This window comes from Scardinius erythrophthalmus, assembly GCF_964197995.2.
Source record: "Scardinius erythrophthalmus genome assembly, chromosome: 17".
Lineage (NCBI taxonomy): Eukaryota > Metazoa > Chordata > Actinopteri > Cypriniformes > Leuciscidae > Scardinius > Scardinius erythrophthalmus.
In genome coordinates this window covers 18,051,703-18,069,224 of record NC_138237.1, presented here as the reverse complement: position 1 = coordinate 18,069,224, position 17,522 = coordinate 18,051,703, and the positions used below count along the sequence as shown (strand labels likewise).

The following is a 17,522-nucleotide window of genomic DNA, read 5'->3' as shown; positions in this document are numbered from 1 at the left end:
CATATTTGTACAGCTTGTTCAGAGTTATTTACCTATGTTTGAGTTCAATCATCTTTTTCCATTCCCTCACATAATAAAAAGCAGTATAAATAATCAGTGTTGTTATTGTTAATAAAAAACTATTAAAAATCATTTTCAGTAATTGAAATAAAGTTGAAATAAATGATTGATATTAAATGAAAAACTTACACTTTAAAAACTTGAACTGAAATAATTTTAATTTGAAATACGAAAATTACTAAAACAAATCAAAATAAAGCTATATAGAAATAAAATAAAATAAATAAATAAAAATGGCAAAAGCGCATAACAGAAAAACTAAAAAAATTGTAAAATGAAAACTAAAATATATACAGTATAATGTTCACAGTATGCGCTTTATCCATATTCACAGAATAACCAGATGACCTAGTACATATTTAGCATTTTAATGAATAACCATTCTTTTTATCCAAAATTATAAAATATAAATATTAAATGAAAAACTAAAACTGAAATAGATTAAAGTTATAGCCTGTAGAATTATTAAAAATAGTAATAGTAATAAACATGACAAAACCCCATTACAAAATTACTAAAACGAATACTGAAATATGAAAATAAAAGCTAATTCTAAGTATATATATATATATATATATATATATATATATATATATATATATATATATATATATATATATATATATATATATATATTAATAACACAAAAAGAACACAGGCAAAGATAAAAAGACGTGTTATTCTGATTTGAATCGCAAGGGGGCAATAACGTTCAAGATATTGCGAGCATATTCACTGTCAGGAGTCAGGACTGTCGTTCATCCTCAGAAAGGCTTTATGTTTGTGTGGAGAAAACAGCCATGGTCGAGATGCGGTTATAGCTTGAATGATGTTGTGCTTCAAACAAGAAAGTCAAAATAATGAGTAGACCTACCCATGATATACCTAATGTGTAACATTTATTATTTATAAGGCATCCCCTCGAAACTGTAACACCATTTATAAATTCAGCAGAAAATAAAATAAATTAATACAGGTTTGGAAAAACTTGAGGGTGACTAAATTATGACAGAATTTTTATTTTTGGGTGAACTATCCCTTTAAACCAGGTTTAAGATGTTTTTCAGTAGAAAACATATTTTGATATATTTACTTAGGCTACATGACTATTGACTATGCAAACTTGCGAAGCAAAAGTGCCTCTTACCTGAGACTACAATGCCTGTGTGAAGACAAAAGGTGTTCAGGCTTCTCATAAACACAGGTTATAGGTTAGACACGACTGTTATTTGCACACTCATAACAGTCAAGGCATAATGCGACATGACAGCCAATCTGACATCAGACACACTCTGTCACATGCAAGTTCCTGTGTCCCCAACACGTGCCTGATAGTGGAGCGGGACAGTGACAGCGTTTAGCATAATGTCTAAACATTTCATGACAGGGGTGTCGAGAGGCATTAAGAGCCCTTTAGCATGATAAATTATAGAAGCTCAAAGCGAGACCAGGCATTGTCATCAACCAATACAAAATCCACAAAACACAAATCAATCCAGAGTTGAATCCAGAATTGAAGGATTTTGCATCAGTATGATGTATCTTAATGATGATCATGCAATAGTAGCATGCTACGGTATTAGTATGCATTGATTGCAGTATAGGCTACTGTTTGCATGCAGTAAATACGTTAGCGTTCCATTTCGTATCAACGACCGTTTGGTTACATTGGCTATGTTTAGAACAGAATACTACTTCACTGTGTACGCTACTCGGTATACCGCATACTAGTTTCTATAATAAATGGAGCACTATGCATTATAACTTTATTTAATTTAATTTAACAATAAATGTTTCAAAAGCCATGTCTAAAATACCCTACTGCTTGCTGGAGTAGGCTATGTTCTGCATACTGTACACATTATGCACATTTTCTGTAACCACAGAATACCCAGATGCACTGTAGGCTACATTTGCCAAAATTGGAATACAAATGCAAAATAACCTTTTTCCTTTATTTCCAAAAAGACGACAAAATGACCACAGGAATTATAAAAATATGTCATGTTCTTCTGAACATCGTGTGTGTGTGTGTGTGTGTGTGTGTGTGTGTGTAATGCATTGCAATAATCTTTATAGGCTACAAAATTTAGTATGCATTCAGGTGACCTTAAAAATGTGCTTCGTGTGGCATCATTAATTGGTTTATTTTAAAGTAAAAATATTATGGCCGAATTAACGTAGTTATACACCAACAAAAAGATCTGTGTTAGCGTCAGATCAGGTCAAATCTGCGCGGTTTGGATTCCTGTAAGCTCCACATTTAGGTTTAAGTTTGTCCTACGTGACCTTGAGGGTTTGATAATGGTAGCTCATTGTAAAAATGTCAACATTGCGTGCATCTGCTGTGATCGCTAGCCGAATTTGTCCTAGAAACATCTATACTTCGAATAATAAATTAGCCATGTTACGATCCTGAATCTAAAGATAATAAATAGGGATGAAATGTGGGCTCAACACCTCGTGCTCTCGCCAGATAACACAAACTGATGAGTATCGTGAAGAGGTGCACATTTGAGATGGTCCTAAATGACATACTCCTCAAGGTCATTAGCGTGACTGTCTGTGTTCAAACATATGTGCCAACATCTGTTATAGGAGGGCATTTAGGTTTTCAGAGCCAACGCTGTTTCCCTGCAATATTTATTTGTATTCCCATCATGCACTACTTTGTCCTTTCAGTGTGGATTGCTGTAAGGGAAGAAAATAACACTATTAAAATTAAAATCAGTACTTTGTGGTCTTTCCTCCTAACAAGGTCATTTTTTACCCTCTGCTCTGCGAAACACAAGTGATCTTCAGAGCACTTGTACGGTTCAATACTTTGCATCTGAAATAACACTTCTAAGTATTAGATTCTGTCCCTGAAAAATAATTGAGTATATTTTTGCTCATGCATAGTCACGACCACATATATTGAGTTTTTAATGAATGCCCTCTGCGTGGATAATGTTGATGCAGACTACCTATAATGCCTCTCTAAGGAACAATTACTGTCATTAAGAACTTTGCTATGAAAGTTGTTGTTTTCTCCCTGTCAAACTGCATCTGTACCAGTGTCACTGGATCTAACTCTCTTGACCCTGGTATGTTGAGTGACTGTAGAGTACAGATACATACCAGCCCATCACAACTTACAGCATACATGGTGTGATACCAACAATTGTGCTATATTTTCAAGTTTATATACATGGATTTTCTCTATATTGAGTACATTGTATTTTCAGTAAACAGTTTAAAGAGAATCTTGCTGAGCAAGTTAGTTAAAGTCAAGTCTGTGGAACATTCAAATATATTTTGAGAATTCTGTTCAAATAACATTAAACCAAATAAAGACACAGAGGTGCAATTTCATGTCCATTGATATTTTACTAAAAAATGATCAAAATAAATATTTACAATTTTAACATATTAACCTAGTAAGGACACCACTTTCATCACAGCTTTAGAAACCATGGGGGAAAAAAACCTAATGCCACTCTCCAGACACACTGAACTTCAATAAGCATCAGGATCATTGTGTGTGTGTGTGTGTGTGTGTGTGTGTGTGTGTGTGTGTGTGTGTGTGTGTGTGTGTGTGTGTTTGAGACAGAATGAGAGTAGAAGGCAGAGAGGAAGAAGAGGAGAGAAATACAGCAAGAGACAAACATTGTGTGCTTGAGTAAAAGTACATGTGTTTTTACCAAGATGTGGTGTTGTTGGAACAGGAGGAGCCATAAATTGCACTTTCAGATTAAATGCAAGTTGAACAGAACTGGGCAGAGAAAGATTGATCCGTTTTTCACGATGATGTCCTGAAGCTTTGAAATTGTCCATGTGCTGTCCTTTCGTCCAGATGTCCATTGCTACAGTTTCTGGAGAACATGCTAAAGGCCTGAACGAGGTTACACAGTGTTTTTTATAAAAAAGGCCAAAGCTGAACTCTGACAATGGCTCTCACGATACAAACAGTGTCTTCAGAGGCGGTCAGTAGAAAGAACACTTTCTATTCTATTGTATTTCTATACACATTTGCGCAATTGAGCTTGATTGGTTTCTCGTCCAATTGAATTTCTTTATATCATTCATAAAGACGTCTGCTCTAAAATGAATGGACAAACATTTAAATACTTCTCAATATTTCAATTTTTTTCAGTAATCACATAAAATCCCAAATAAAAGATGCTTTGTGGAAATAAAATAAAACAGTCTAGAGGGTACCATGGTCTATGACTGCACAGTGATTATGCAGGGCATGGCTTGGGAAAGAGCAGCGGCTGAGATGCACTGAGAGTGTGTGCCACATTCCCGAGAATCATGGTAGGTCACATAGGTCACTGGCACTGATAACATGCCCATGTTATTAAATCCATAAAAGTTCATGTACATCTACATATATCAAATCATCTTTTGAATGTTTTCTAACCATTATTGCGATGAATCATTTGTCTAAAGATGGTTTAAAAAGAGAATTACACTCTGTCCACTACAGAATCGGCTATTTACAAATTCGTTAAAAAGCAAGCGAGTTGTACAGTCTTCTATTTACAAAACAATGTAAATAATTTATTTTAGTTATGATTTTATAGAATATATATATATATATATGAACTCTTCTTCACAGTTTAATAAGTATTCATTAATACCATATCCTTGTTAATAATACCCTCTTGGACGAACAAATGCCCATTTTTAACTGTTAAGATGTCGAGTTGCGGTGTTTCAGTTTGGCGAGGGTTATGGCAGAGTGTTAGAACGAGCAGCTCATTTTTTTTTTCTTCGCCAAACAGGCTAACAAGATTCAGTTGAGTTCACTGTTCTTTCTTCCCACCTGCTTCACCCTCAAAGGCAGCACGAGTTCTTTGAATGTACATGACGGAAACACAGAAATCTTTGCGATAACCACCCTTCATACAGTATAGTATCTTGCGGTGGCACCTCGGGGTGTGAGAAGATCCTTTCGAAATCTACCTTGTCAGCACGATTGCTCAGCTTGGTGGCGTCATTGCTGTAGGGTCGGTTTTTCTGATGTCTGTTTTGCGGTCTTGTGGAGTTTAAGGCACTTGAAAGTTTTTGGTTTTCACGGTAAGTCGGACGACACCAGAGCCAGTCCGGAGCTCTGCCGCAGAGAGGGGCCGGAGTGGACAGCCTTCGGGCAGTCGGGAGTCAGGACGCGCCCGTTCTCGCCCACGCTCCCCGTAATGGACAGGCGCGCCTTGTTCCGCATGGCTTCGGTGAAGGTGAGCTGCGTAGGGAGAGAGAAGACAAAGCGGGGACAGGGAGAACGGGAGTCAGCTGTGCGTACTTAAAAGCCAGAGCATTATTATTTGAATGAGTGCACATTATCAGCAAGCACATACAAAAACACCAGATTATGACACAGTTCAGCGATGAAGCATCTCAAATACATCTGGCATAGTCATTTGGAGCCAAAAATTACTTGAAATTGACAACTAGGGGGTTTTCAAGACTATGCCTGTGGTGAAATGATCGTCTTAAGCCTTGTTTAACTATTCTTCTTTACACGATAAAGAGAGGTTACCGCACTGGCGTGTGATTACAAACGTGTGCAGTCCAGGTACACCTCAGTCTTCAGCATGCACAAATATGTGAATGCAAGTCTCCGACTCGGAGCACACGTGGAGGAGACAGAACAAGGACGTCACAAACACATGAAGCTTTACCACGGGCTCACATACGGCAAGCTACGGCAGCGAAAACAGAGGAACTCCACTTACGACTGCCGGGCACCTACGTACATCTGACCTCCTACATCTCTACTCCTTCAGTGGCGTAGACGTTGTAACCCTCTCTATATGTGGCTAAACTCTGAGTGCTGTGGGTGGGACTGGGGCCTGGTGAGGGATGGGGGCTGGGGAGGGGGACAGGACTGGGGAGAGGAGAGGAAGAGGGGCGACGTTCAGACTGTTCCACCTTCATTCTCTTGGCTTCGTTTCGGGACTTGTAGCAGAACTCGATGAGGGCCACCAGCATGGCCAGGCCCAGGCCCCCGACCAGAATGTAGAAGACCCCAGCCACATTACTGAGGCTGAGGGCCTGTGAGCTCTTGTCCTGGATGCGAGAGGAAGCAAAGGAACAGGAAGACACGAAGTTAACGGGGCGGGAGCAGAGCGCACGTACGTACACGCACACACACATTCAGAGCGCTAGTCTACGAATCTACTTGCTACCAAACACATTCGCATTCACACACATTTACAATTTACAGACAAATCAATTCATATCCTCCCAATCAACCTTTCGCTTGCAGGCTAATCTGAAAAAGCTGATGTTTTTGTGGCGAATTCTGACAGGCATCAATGCTTTGACAGCAATTTAAACAATTGACTTGTAATTAAAGGAGATGTTTTTCAGTTTTATTTGTTGGCTAAGCTCTCAAATGGATCGCTAGCTCAATGTGCGATTACACACTGCGAGTTCTCAGAAACAGGATTTAACTTCTCGCTGTGTTTAAGCTCATCTCCACATGTGTCGCATTTCTCGCTTCACAAAAGTCAGGCTTGCTTGGCTTGTCATGCAAAAAGAAATCAATGGTACGCTCAGCTAAATAAACTTGGGACACCTTCAAAAAGCCCAGTCACTTCCATTCCTCTCTAAAAACAAAAATCTATTTAGACATTTAGTGTGGAGAAGCAGGGCATGCTGGAACTATCTTGGTGCACATCTGAAATTTCCCTACAGATGAGCATGCGCTAGATACTGGTGACTTTCTACCTCACTGAGCATTAGACAACAGTGATGGTCCCAGACTGACCTTACTTCCCGAGTCCTTGGGTCCACACTCGCCCTTATCGTACCACCATTTGTTTTTCAGCTTGTCTAAGATGCCTGATTCGCTCAGTTTCAAAACGGCAAGGTTTACGGGGGTTCTTCAACCACGCAGAGGAATGTAACACAAATAACATAAATAACATCATAGGACATGTTATTTTATGTTATTCACTCATAACAGCTGACACAGCAGTTGCACTGGCAAAGTGACCGAGCCAATGGTCCCGTTGTAATACATGTCTCTGTGCTCCGTTTAGGGGAACAGTGTTTTAGGGCCTGGCGCTGGAGCCACAGACATATGAACGGGACCTTGCTCCATCGCTTTAGGTAACGGGCGCATACTGCCACGGCCTTCTCTACTAATGCTGGAGGCAATTACTGTTAAACCACAACTATTGGAATATACCACAGGCACTAACCTTTCTGCATCCCTCTAACCAAGGTCATTATAGTAATGATTATTTGGTTTCATTCCAATCAGTTTTAGTCGTTACTTGTACATTATAAATATTCATTTTAATTTAGTTTCTGTTTCTTGTATTTTGTTCTAGCTGCGTCTACCTCTTTAGACTTTAGAGCATGTCTTTAATATAACATATTCATAATGCGACACTGCAGCCTCTTTCAAAAGGACAATAAATGTTCTCTGCATTCCTATAAAAAATGCAGCGAATGCGCCTCAGGAGGAGAATAACAGGAACTGAAGAACACAACTACTTCAAAGGAGAAAAAGTTTATTTGACGGGAAACGTGATGAATGGCATGAGATCGGCGAGGGTATCTGTGCCCAGTATCCACGGCGAATATTTGTGCTCTGACAGTAATTGCGTTCCTCTCTCTCTTCAGGCTAAATAGGGTCAGGATGAAGGTCAGGTATGCGATTGCGCCCCGGCAGATGCTCCCGTTACAGAGGAAACTGTTTACCCGCGTTGGTTGACATAGTGGCTAACCTTCTCACCACCTCCTCCGCTGCCACACTCTCCTTTGTCGTACCACCACTTGTTTTTCAATTTGTCCAACAGGCCTTGTTCATTCAGTTTTAAAACTGCCAGGTTAACGGCACTTCTTGAAACGATAAAACATAGTTTGTCAGTAGCAGCAGTTTGTCATAGTTGAGCAGAATCCAATCAGGTTAAGTAAAGAAAGAGAGGGGTGGAAAGCTCTAGAGATTAGTCGCAAGTTCCCTCCCCACTTCCCCTTAGAAAACACAGAACCACAGAGGACAAACCTCTCTTTTCCTGTTTTCATGTTAATTCACACCAGCCTTATTTGTCTACCCATAATACACACCTCCAGATGGAGGAATGGAAAAATCAATATCTGTTCTCCGCTTTGAACCCCTCCTCCCCAACCCAAGCTATCCTTATTTCCCATCCTCACTAGACCGCTTTACTATGTACTCAATATTGCTGTGAGATGCACAGAGGGACCTCACGATATTGAATGCCTGTTACTTTCCCTATATGCTGCTTACAGACAGTTCAAATGAGCACTAAGGGTTTAAGCCTCTGAAAGTGCTGAATGAGTTTGATCCTATTCCCCAAACCCCTTCATTCCCACCTTTGGCTCAGCCACAAGGGAGCTGGCAATGCAATTCTGCTCCTAAACACCAAGATTGCACCTTTCTCTGCAGTTCTTAGAATGTTTATAGTTTCTATAGGTAATGTTTTATAAATATAAGCATAACCTTTTAATTAATGTCATGTTACGAGCTTGCCATGTCACATACAATGCCGTCCAAAAGACCAGTGAAAATGCTTTTTGCATTTTCTAATTTAATTTTTTCTCATTGTAAATTAGTACAACAATCTGAAAAATAAAAGTGCAAATACAAAAATTTGTACTAAATTAATACATTTAAATAAATAATAATTTTGTTTTAAATCAATAATAATAATAATTGTATGAAATGTCAAAATCCAAATACTTTAGGATAATATTAATATCAATGAACAAACAAGCAAACAAACATATGTTTGTGAACTAGAAATAAAGCAGAATATAAAATATTTATAAATTAAGTAAATTAATAATTATGTTTAATATAATCAAAATAATTTTGTTTTAAATTACACAAACCTAAAACATATTTTCAATAACAAAAAAATAAATAACTTTCAAAATTCATAGATTTAGTCATATTAATATGAACATTAATAAATACATTTAAATATTTAACAATAATAATAATAATAATAATAATAATATATCAAAATCAAAATCCTAAAACTTAAATTAATAAATTAATACATATTTATGATGTGGACTTTTTGGACTCCATTGTATAAGTCTGATCTAGCTAATCTATGATCTAGTTAAGGGTCAAATGTATATGATGGGAATGATTCAAGAGAGGTTTATCCTGAATGCAGTTTATCCTGAATGCAACATTAATAAACACACAGCCCACAGGAACAAAGAACGGGACAGGGAAAGAATGTAGTGAGACACATCTGAGCTGAGGAGGGGAAGAGAAAGAAGAGCATTAAGGGCACTGTGCTATAGATCTGAAGCCATGTGAATCTCCTGCACTGGTCTGACATCACAACAGCAGGAGAAAAGCTGCTATGCCATTGGATGTTCTTCCCCCCGGTATCAGGAGAAGAGTCAGACAGACCACGGTAACTCCTCAACAAAATGGCTGATCATGGGAGCTACCGTCATCTGTCATTGACTCTTCTCAGCCTTTCTGTACATGCTTCATGCTATATTTTAGTGCTTTTTTAAAGTGGTCATGAACTGAGAATTTTCCTTGATCTTTTGACAGTTAAGAGGTCATTATACTTAAAAAAAAAATATATTCTTTAAGTTTCAAAACTAAAAATGTCTTTGTTATTCCAAAAACAGCTTTTATTGAAACCAAGGCTAGAAAACGACAGGATCTCAAAAGTGGTGACTTATGACGTCAAAGGGCAGTGAAAGACAGCCTTTGCAGAAGAATATCAATGCCTAGTTTGCCTATGTCTACGTTTGAATTGTTATTTGGTGAAAGCATTCGTGAGAGTGCAGAAATTGCGTTGCAGTGATGAGATCACTTCATTCACACGATCAACAGACTGTCTTTTATCTGCTCAATGCTTATCATTGCAACCTTTCATGTGTTGGGAATAGATCTAAATATAATTGCTATAATCATTCCGGCGCAAACGTTGCCTGGTGTTATTTTGTTTCAGAAAACAATTCTGCCACAGACCAGGAAAAACCTAGTCTGAAATCAGTGGCGCATTATTCAGATGCTAATTTAAGGGTGCATGCTTGGCCATAATGTAGCGTGTGCACAACACGCATAGACTTTGCTTCTCTCATCTACACAGACACAGGCAGCAGTTGCCATTTTTGCAAACCATACATAATTACAAGGAAAAATATTACCACACAAGGGAAATCATTGTGGTGTCCATGAAGATGTGAAAAAATAGGCATAAATCTAGCTTACACATTTACCCAAATTATTATACGCCTGTTTAACCAAAGCTAATTTGGGTGGGTTTCTCCCATCCACATACAATGTCACTTCTCTGTCTTTTACAGCCCTGACAAGAACGTTGGTCTCCTCGGCTGTGAACCGCTCCTGGCGTACGCCTGGCAAATCTGCCGTTATAATAGCAATCCGACATGGGACAAGCGCACCTGCTTTTAAAGGGAATGTGAGATGATGCTCTGATTGGTTTATTTCACGTTACGCCCAAACCACACCTATGAGTAATGTAGCTATTTCAGACCAAGAGTCAGGTGCAAGAGTCCTTTATCCCGCCTGTATAATAGCAACAGCGAGATCCGCCCACAAAGTTACTTGCATTTCGCATTTGATACTTGCGTTTTAGACTGTTAAAATAAGGACCTTCGAGAGAGAGCAGACACGCCCCTTCAAACAGAGCGTTCAAATCAGAGGCTAAAATCAGGCAAAATCAAAATCAAATTTTCAATCAATTTTGAAAAAAATAGTTTTTTTAAATATCATACTAACATTATAAGGGCACCCCAAGAAACATTATAAAATAATAAAGTTATCCAGTTCATGACCCCTTTAATGTCTGTACCTCCCAGTCTATGTGGGAAAGAGATTTAGGTAGCGTCAGACTAGGCAGAATATTCACAGGCTTGTCCGAAATTCACATTCTTTGTTAAACATCCAGACATTTCATCTCAAAAAGTCAGTGGCATTTACATGCATGCATTAGTTTGAAATCACCTGCTTGAGGCTACATTAAAAAAACAAAAACAAAAACATATAGCACTACGTATTCAAGACCTTTAACTGCACACAAGAACACATGAGAAAAGCAAAACGAAAGAATAGAAAAATAGAAATAGGCACGCCAGGGAAGGTGGAATACCATAACAACACATGACATATTGTTATACTACTCCACCCACCTTAACTGTGAGCCCTTGGGCGTGGCCACCCCGTAGCCTTTGGAGTCCAGGTTGCCTCCCACTTTCATGGTGTCGCAGGGTTTGCGCTGCTCCGTGTACTCGTTCATTGTGGACTCCAGCAGGAAGGCGTACTTCCCTTTGGACTTTCTCACCCGTGCCACGCCCTCTCCCGTGGTCTTCGTGAACACCGTGGGCTCGGCCGACTTCATGTAGCTCCACATTTTCTCATAAACGGCGATCTTTGACCTCTGAAAATTGGGGGAAAAGGTATAGAATGCAAGTGAAGTGTGCAGGGAAAGTGTGGAGGGTGCCGATTATTTAATTAGACATTGAATTACAGATCAGAGGTTCTCAGACTTGTGGGATCGCGGGAGATTTTCATGAATGAAATTAACATTTAACATTTATAAATGAACAAACTCATCTATGAATTATAAATTAATATACACTTCAATTAATATACCGTTCAAAATTTTGAGGTCAGTAAGATTGTTTTGAATACGCTTATTCAGCAAGGACACGTTAAATTGATCAAAAGTGACGGTAAAACATTTATAATGTTACTAAATATTTCCATTTCAAATAAATGCTGCTCTTGAACTTTCTATTCATCTAACAATCCATTTCAACATTGATAACAAATATTTCTTGAGCAGCAAATCAGCATATCAGGAATGATTTCTGAAGGTTCATGTGATACTGAAGATAAATAAATTACATTTATTTTAAATTGAAATAATATTTTACAGTATTTGTTGATGTAATAAAAGCAGCCTTGGTGAGCATAAGAGACTTCTTTAAATTAAACACCAAAAAATTACAGACCCCAATTTTTGAATGGCTGTATATATTCATATATACATCCTATAAAAAACAAATAACTTATTCATATTTATAGGTTTTTCAAGTGTAATTTTTATCTTCATAGGCCACATTTACATTAAATATTGTCAAATGTAGGTTTCAATATTATCTGCACCCTAAAAGTGAACTTAATTGACAGTGAAAGATGTATATGAAGTAGTAAAACCTGTTCTTGTTTGCTAGTTTTGTAATTGTACATATACGATATAGCATTAAAGTTTAATTCTGTGATGTGGATGTGGGGTTACAAGAATAAAATAAAAAAATTAGTTGTGGACCAAAAAAGTTGTGGACTGAGAACCACTGGTGTACTTTATAATTAAAAACATATTTTCTAAGCTTGGTTTATTAATCTGTGGGTTTTCACTGAATCTCTTTTTTCTTCTAATCCAGCACTTGAAGTCATCTCGTTTTGGAGTCATTTATTCCTTTCACCCCCCTTAACAAAACACTGCCACCCTCCCCTCAACCCATTAGCTTTGCCCACTCACCCTGAAGAACTCTTTGGTGGAGCCTGAGTCAAGAGTACCATACGCTATGTCTGTCTGCTTGGCCAGGTCCTCAGCGCTCTCAATGGGCGACACCATCCTCTCCACAGTGAGGAAAGCAGCCAGGTTGGCTGTGTAGGAGGAGATGATGATGAGGGTGAAAAACCACCACACTCCACCCACGATGCGTCCAGATAGAGACCTACACCGCCGGAAAGGGAGAGAGTGGAGAGGAAAATGACCATTCAAGGAGAGTTTGAAGGAGCGGTGAATGACAGTGCAATGAAAGAAAGGATAACATTGGAAAAAAAAGAAGGGTAAAGGAGAAAAACACGAGGAGGCGGGGGGAGGAGGAGAAAAGGAGAGAAATATTTTGTCAGAAACATTTGTTAACTTTTAACCTTTAAAAAATTAAAAATAAAATGTAAAGCAATTATTTGTTAATTGTTTCAAACATGTATGAGGTTATTTCTTCCAGGTACACTATCGTTCAAAAGTCAATGCCCTTTTTTTTAAAGAAATTAATACTTTTCTTCAGCACACATTAAATTGACCGAGGGTATGATTACACGACAACGATGTGCTAAAAACGGAAAATTAAAATTTTAAATGTTTTCTTTGTACAGATGACAACCTTATCAAAATCATCCCCATTCACACGGATACGCGAAAACGACTAAAAGCGCTATATTATGCATGTCATGACAAGTTGTTGGCGATGTCACTTTGTAAAGAATGACTACGCGCCTGCGCATATTCGCATTCAAACACGCCCGCCTATAGACTAAACACGTAAAACGCATGTGCATGCTGTCACCGTTTTCACAGATTCACGTTTTTGTAGTTTACTCTGAGATGATAACGGTATCGTTTTCAAAAACTTGCACTTTGAAACCTGTTTTTAAATGTTTGCGTTTTCAGGCCACCAAAAACGCTGTTGTCGTGTAAACAAACAGCTAAAACAAATAAAAAGTGTTCTGTTTTTAGTTGAAAACAGTGTAGCGAATACGACTTTGGGTAAATTTGAATTAGCTCAAGAATATAGGGAATTGTGGAAATATTAATAAGTATTAATAATTCATAAGTCGCATGTACCTTTATTTTATCAATTATAGAGATTAACTGGTTCTGTAACTGATCTAATCGTTATTCGTCCAGCGAATAAAGGTGAGATTATCACAGTTAAGAAGGGTTATCTCTTTACAAACTCCAAGAAAGTTTGATCTCCTGGCCACGGACATCAAATCTTCTGAGTTTATTAATTAAAACTACTGAATGTAGTCTAATATCGAGCTTGTAGCTGGATCTTTTGTTTCATTGACTTTAGAATGGTGGGTTTTCAAACACAGAGACAGTGAAAAGTATAAATGGATTTTAATAAATGTGACTAAAAATTATATGAGCTACGAATAGAAACGTACGTAAAAATGCAAACAATAAACACAAACAAACATTTAAACAATAATAACATACGTGATAAGAATAAAATGAAATGAAAGAAAGAAAGAAAGAAAGCTAGTAATTGTTACATACAGAAACCTAAAAGCCGGACCCCAGAAAAGCAGCTATTATCAGATAAATATACTTGCAAGTCTGTTCTCTGTTTGGTTGATGCTGAAAGCGCGGACGAGGTCCTGTTTCGACTGCGTCTTCCGGTGTCGCGGGAAGCTTGAAAAGGCTCACTGAAATGTAACGTTACCGAGAAAGTTCGTCTTCATCTTCCGTGAAGGAAGAGGCAAATATAACTTAGTTGCAAAGGAACGGCTGCTACGACTCGAACATGTGTTTGTCCGAGGCCTTCCGGGATGTTCCTCGGGGAAGCGTCGCGCCGGTAGAAGAGGAGGAAGGATGAGAGCGAGGTGAGAGAGAGAGGTGAGAGAGCCCGCTGTGTTTTGAAGGAGCTCAAGTCACGCCCCCTTGCGTGCGTGACCCAATCGCCTGGGAGGACGTATTGTGGTCATGTCCTTTCATTTGGAAAGGTACACGCCTCTTCTAACTAATGCTGGCGGAATAAACTTCGTTCATAAACATTTATAAAACTGGTATTAATCAAATAATGCATCCTCTAATATTCTGTGCTAAATATTCAACACCGTTGTGTTCTTCTGAACAAAACAATACCGCGAATGACAATTCTGTTAGTCAACAACACAAAGAAACAGGATTTCTCGTGATTACATGCATATTAAACTGATTACATATCAATAAAGCTTATAGATATCGTATTTCGGGTATAAGTATCATAAGCACAGCAAGAAATACATTTTAAACATTTTAAAAAGGTAATTTTGACCACAAGTGGTCGGGCATGATAAGGAGTCTGTGTTTTGTGTGTGTGTATGCAGAGTCGTGCACACGTGGAACCGCGTGGCGAACTTTGTCCTTCGTTTTCAGTGTGAATATCTTCTTGAGTTGATGAGATTAACTCAGGGGACCTGACCGAGCATCTGCTAACACTGTTGTTTTGTTTTGAGGGGTTAATCAGTACCTTTTGTTTGTTGATTAGATTTGATTGATCAACACAAAGGCAGACCTGATCATCTGCTTTCCGTTACAGTCCCCCCTTGATGAGTTGATAGGGCGTGTATGGGCCTAGTTGACTCATCACGGTAACAATGGTCAGATGGCAGGTGGTTGCTAGGCTGATGACTCAGCTCAAATGAGGTTGAGGGGGGTCGATAGTGTGGGATCCCCCCTTTTCGGGGTTCCATAGGAAACCGCCGGACACGGCGTTGTGAGCTTGGCTGTGGATGTTCACATTTCGTTGAGGTAATGTGCTCTTTCGACGTTGCTGGGTTTAAGTCGAATGTACACTTTCGGAGTGTGAGTCCTGCTTTGGTAATCAGGACTCAGGGCTGCTCTCTCTCCATGCGATGCCGGATGCCGGATCTGGTGATGTCCGATTGTGGCTGCTTTCTAGCGAACCACCACAGCATCGTGGGTTTGGTGCTGCGGTGTTCAGCACATGATGTGTTCTCGGCACGCCTGACCCCCCTTTGTGCGCTGTGGCCTTACAAGCTGTGGCGCTGTGATGGCACAGGTGCACAATGCGTACAGAAGTCCTGTGAACGCAGCTTGTGCGTGGTGGCAGACAGTTGTCTGAGGCACTGGCTGCCAGTGAGCTCAGATGGCTTGCGAGGGTGGTGGAGGGGTAAGTGGCGGCATAGAAAAAGTCTGTTCTTCAGAGGCCCGCATGACCTTTTAACACAGCGGAGGTAGCGTAAGCAGCTCTGAGGCGTGCAGTGTAGTTGGTAAAGTTTGTTTTTGCTGTGTAGTCACTGCAATCGTGAGGGTGGTTGGTCTGTGTGTGGCGCAGACATTGGTCTGGTTACTCAACTGCAGTTCAGTCCAGGACCTTGAGGCAGCAGGTGTCAGTGTTCGTTTTCTGTGTCTGTGTCAGACGTGGCTGCACTGTCTTCATCTGTTGTGTAAGAAGACTCTGGCTCACCAGTGTTCTGGGGAGAGTGGTTCCAGGTTCGACGGTCTGGGCTTGGAGTTCTGGACGGCTTTGTGTGTGTGCCAGGTCCTCCAGGGCCTCTGTGGCCTGGAGCTGTAGTGCGGCTGTCTTTTGCTGCAGGTCGGCGTTGGTCCTTTCGCTGGCCCGGGCCTTGATGACGAGGTTGAGTGCGAGTTCTCCGAAGATTTTAGCCAGCTGCTCATGGTCGTACTTCTGGGTTGGATCGTAGGTCTCAAACTGGTCCAGGTACTGTGGGTCAGCGGCGTCCTGGGGCAGAACCATTGCTGTCATTTCTCGCAGCCATGTTTCGAGAGTGCGCCAGCGGACTGGGTGACTGGATGAGCTCGACATCTTTGCTTACTGTGGTGAGAGAAGCACAGCACACACAAAAAGAGACAAAATGCAAGTTGGTTTTAGGGTCAAATGAGCTATACTCATACGGGCTATGCCGTTTATGAGAATTTCGGGGCTAACTGATGCCGACAGTTAGCGGAGCCAATTTCGTGGGTATGGATAAAGCCCACAATAGAGATTTTGACAGGCGGTAACCTGGGGGTCGTCTAATGACGCCGGCTTTGATCGTTACTCTATTCACTTTCCTGGGGTCTCTCTTAGGTTCTGTCTGTAAGTGAAATGAGAGAAACAAATCACAACAGAAATGGAGAAAAATTTAAATAAAAACAAAGTTGAAGGTAGGGAAGATCAAAGGGAAACACAACACAAGGAAGTGAATTGGTCTGTAATGAAATGTCACAAGCAATAACACGGGGAGTGTTATAAAAATAAAAATAAAGAGGCCTAAGCCTATAAACACTGACTGAGTTCTGCCAATAGATACACAATAAGGGATTAAGGTGTTAGACTTAATGTAAATTAAGGCTTTCTGGTGTCATCAAATTGAGTAAATATGTATGCAGGAGTCCGAGGCAAAGGTTTTACTAAAATAGTGATACAACAAAAGGGAAATTAGGATAACTGATGGTGATTTATCAGAATAACCTAAACTAGTTTGAATTGAAATTCAACTAAGCATGCAAGGGGAGGTTCAAAATAATAAAAATAAGGAAGGAAAGAAAATTAGAATGATGACAGTGATGTATCAATACTGAAATTAATTAAACTGAAATTCAGAATGACTTCCTATAATCCTTACAATAACACTGAAGTTATTAGTATTGCTTATAAAAATAATCAAACGAAAAGGGTAGCAATAAAGCACTTACATGCAGACTGGGACTGGGTGGACTATCAATAACTGAGTGAATCAAGTCTAAGCTTTAATTCAAAAAAAGTTTTTTTTTTCGAACTTCACTTAAAGTGTGACAGTCAGAAACAGGGAAAAAGGAATTGTCTAACTCCAAGTAATATCAGCATAAGCTAAGCTTGAATGCAGTTAAGTGAGAGAGAAATTGAATGCAGAGAGAAAAAGAAATTAAAAGCAGGTATTATCTTAGAACGCCACAAGATGGCGTAGTTGCGCTCGTGCAGGCTGACGTCAGGGGGAA

The 17,522-nt window shown here is 39.4% G+C and overlaps 1 protein-coding gene across 2 annotated transcripts in view; it reads right to left on the bottom strand.

Moving 5' to 3' along the window:
• Positions 1-5,119: 5,119 nt before the first annotated feature.
• The window catches only part of gria4b (glutamate receptor, ionotropic, AMPA 4b), a gene marked incomplete at both ends in the record, with an annotated part of 110,391 nt that continues 97,988 nt past the window's right edge, over positions 5,120-17,522 (bottom strand). Inside the window, 5 exons of one of the 2 annotated variants that reach the window (XM_081390169.1) lie at positions 5,120-5,284; positions 5,974-6,111; positions 7,782-7,896; positions 11,209-11,456; positions 12,564-12,762. In XM_081390169.1, the coding sequence (XP_081246295.1) occupies positions 5,120-5,284; positions 5,974-6,111; positions 7,782-7,896; positions 11,209-11,456; positions 12,564-12,762 (865 nt within the window). Of the gene's footprint in view, positions 5,285-5,973; positions 6,112-6,814; positions 6,930-7,781; positions 7,897-11,208; positions 11,457-12,563; positions 12,763-17,522 lie in introns of both variants that reach the window. The other variant, XM_081390170.1, reaches the window with a different exon arrangement.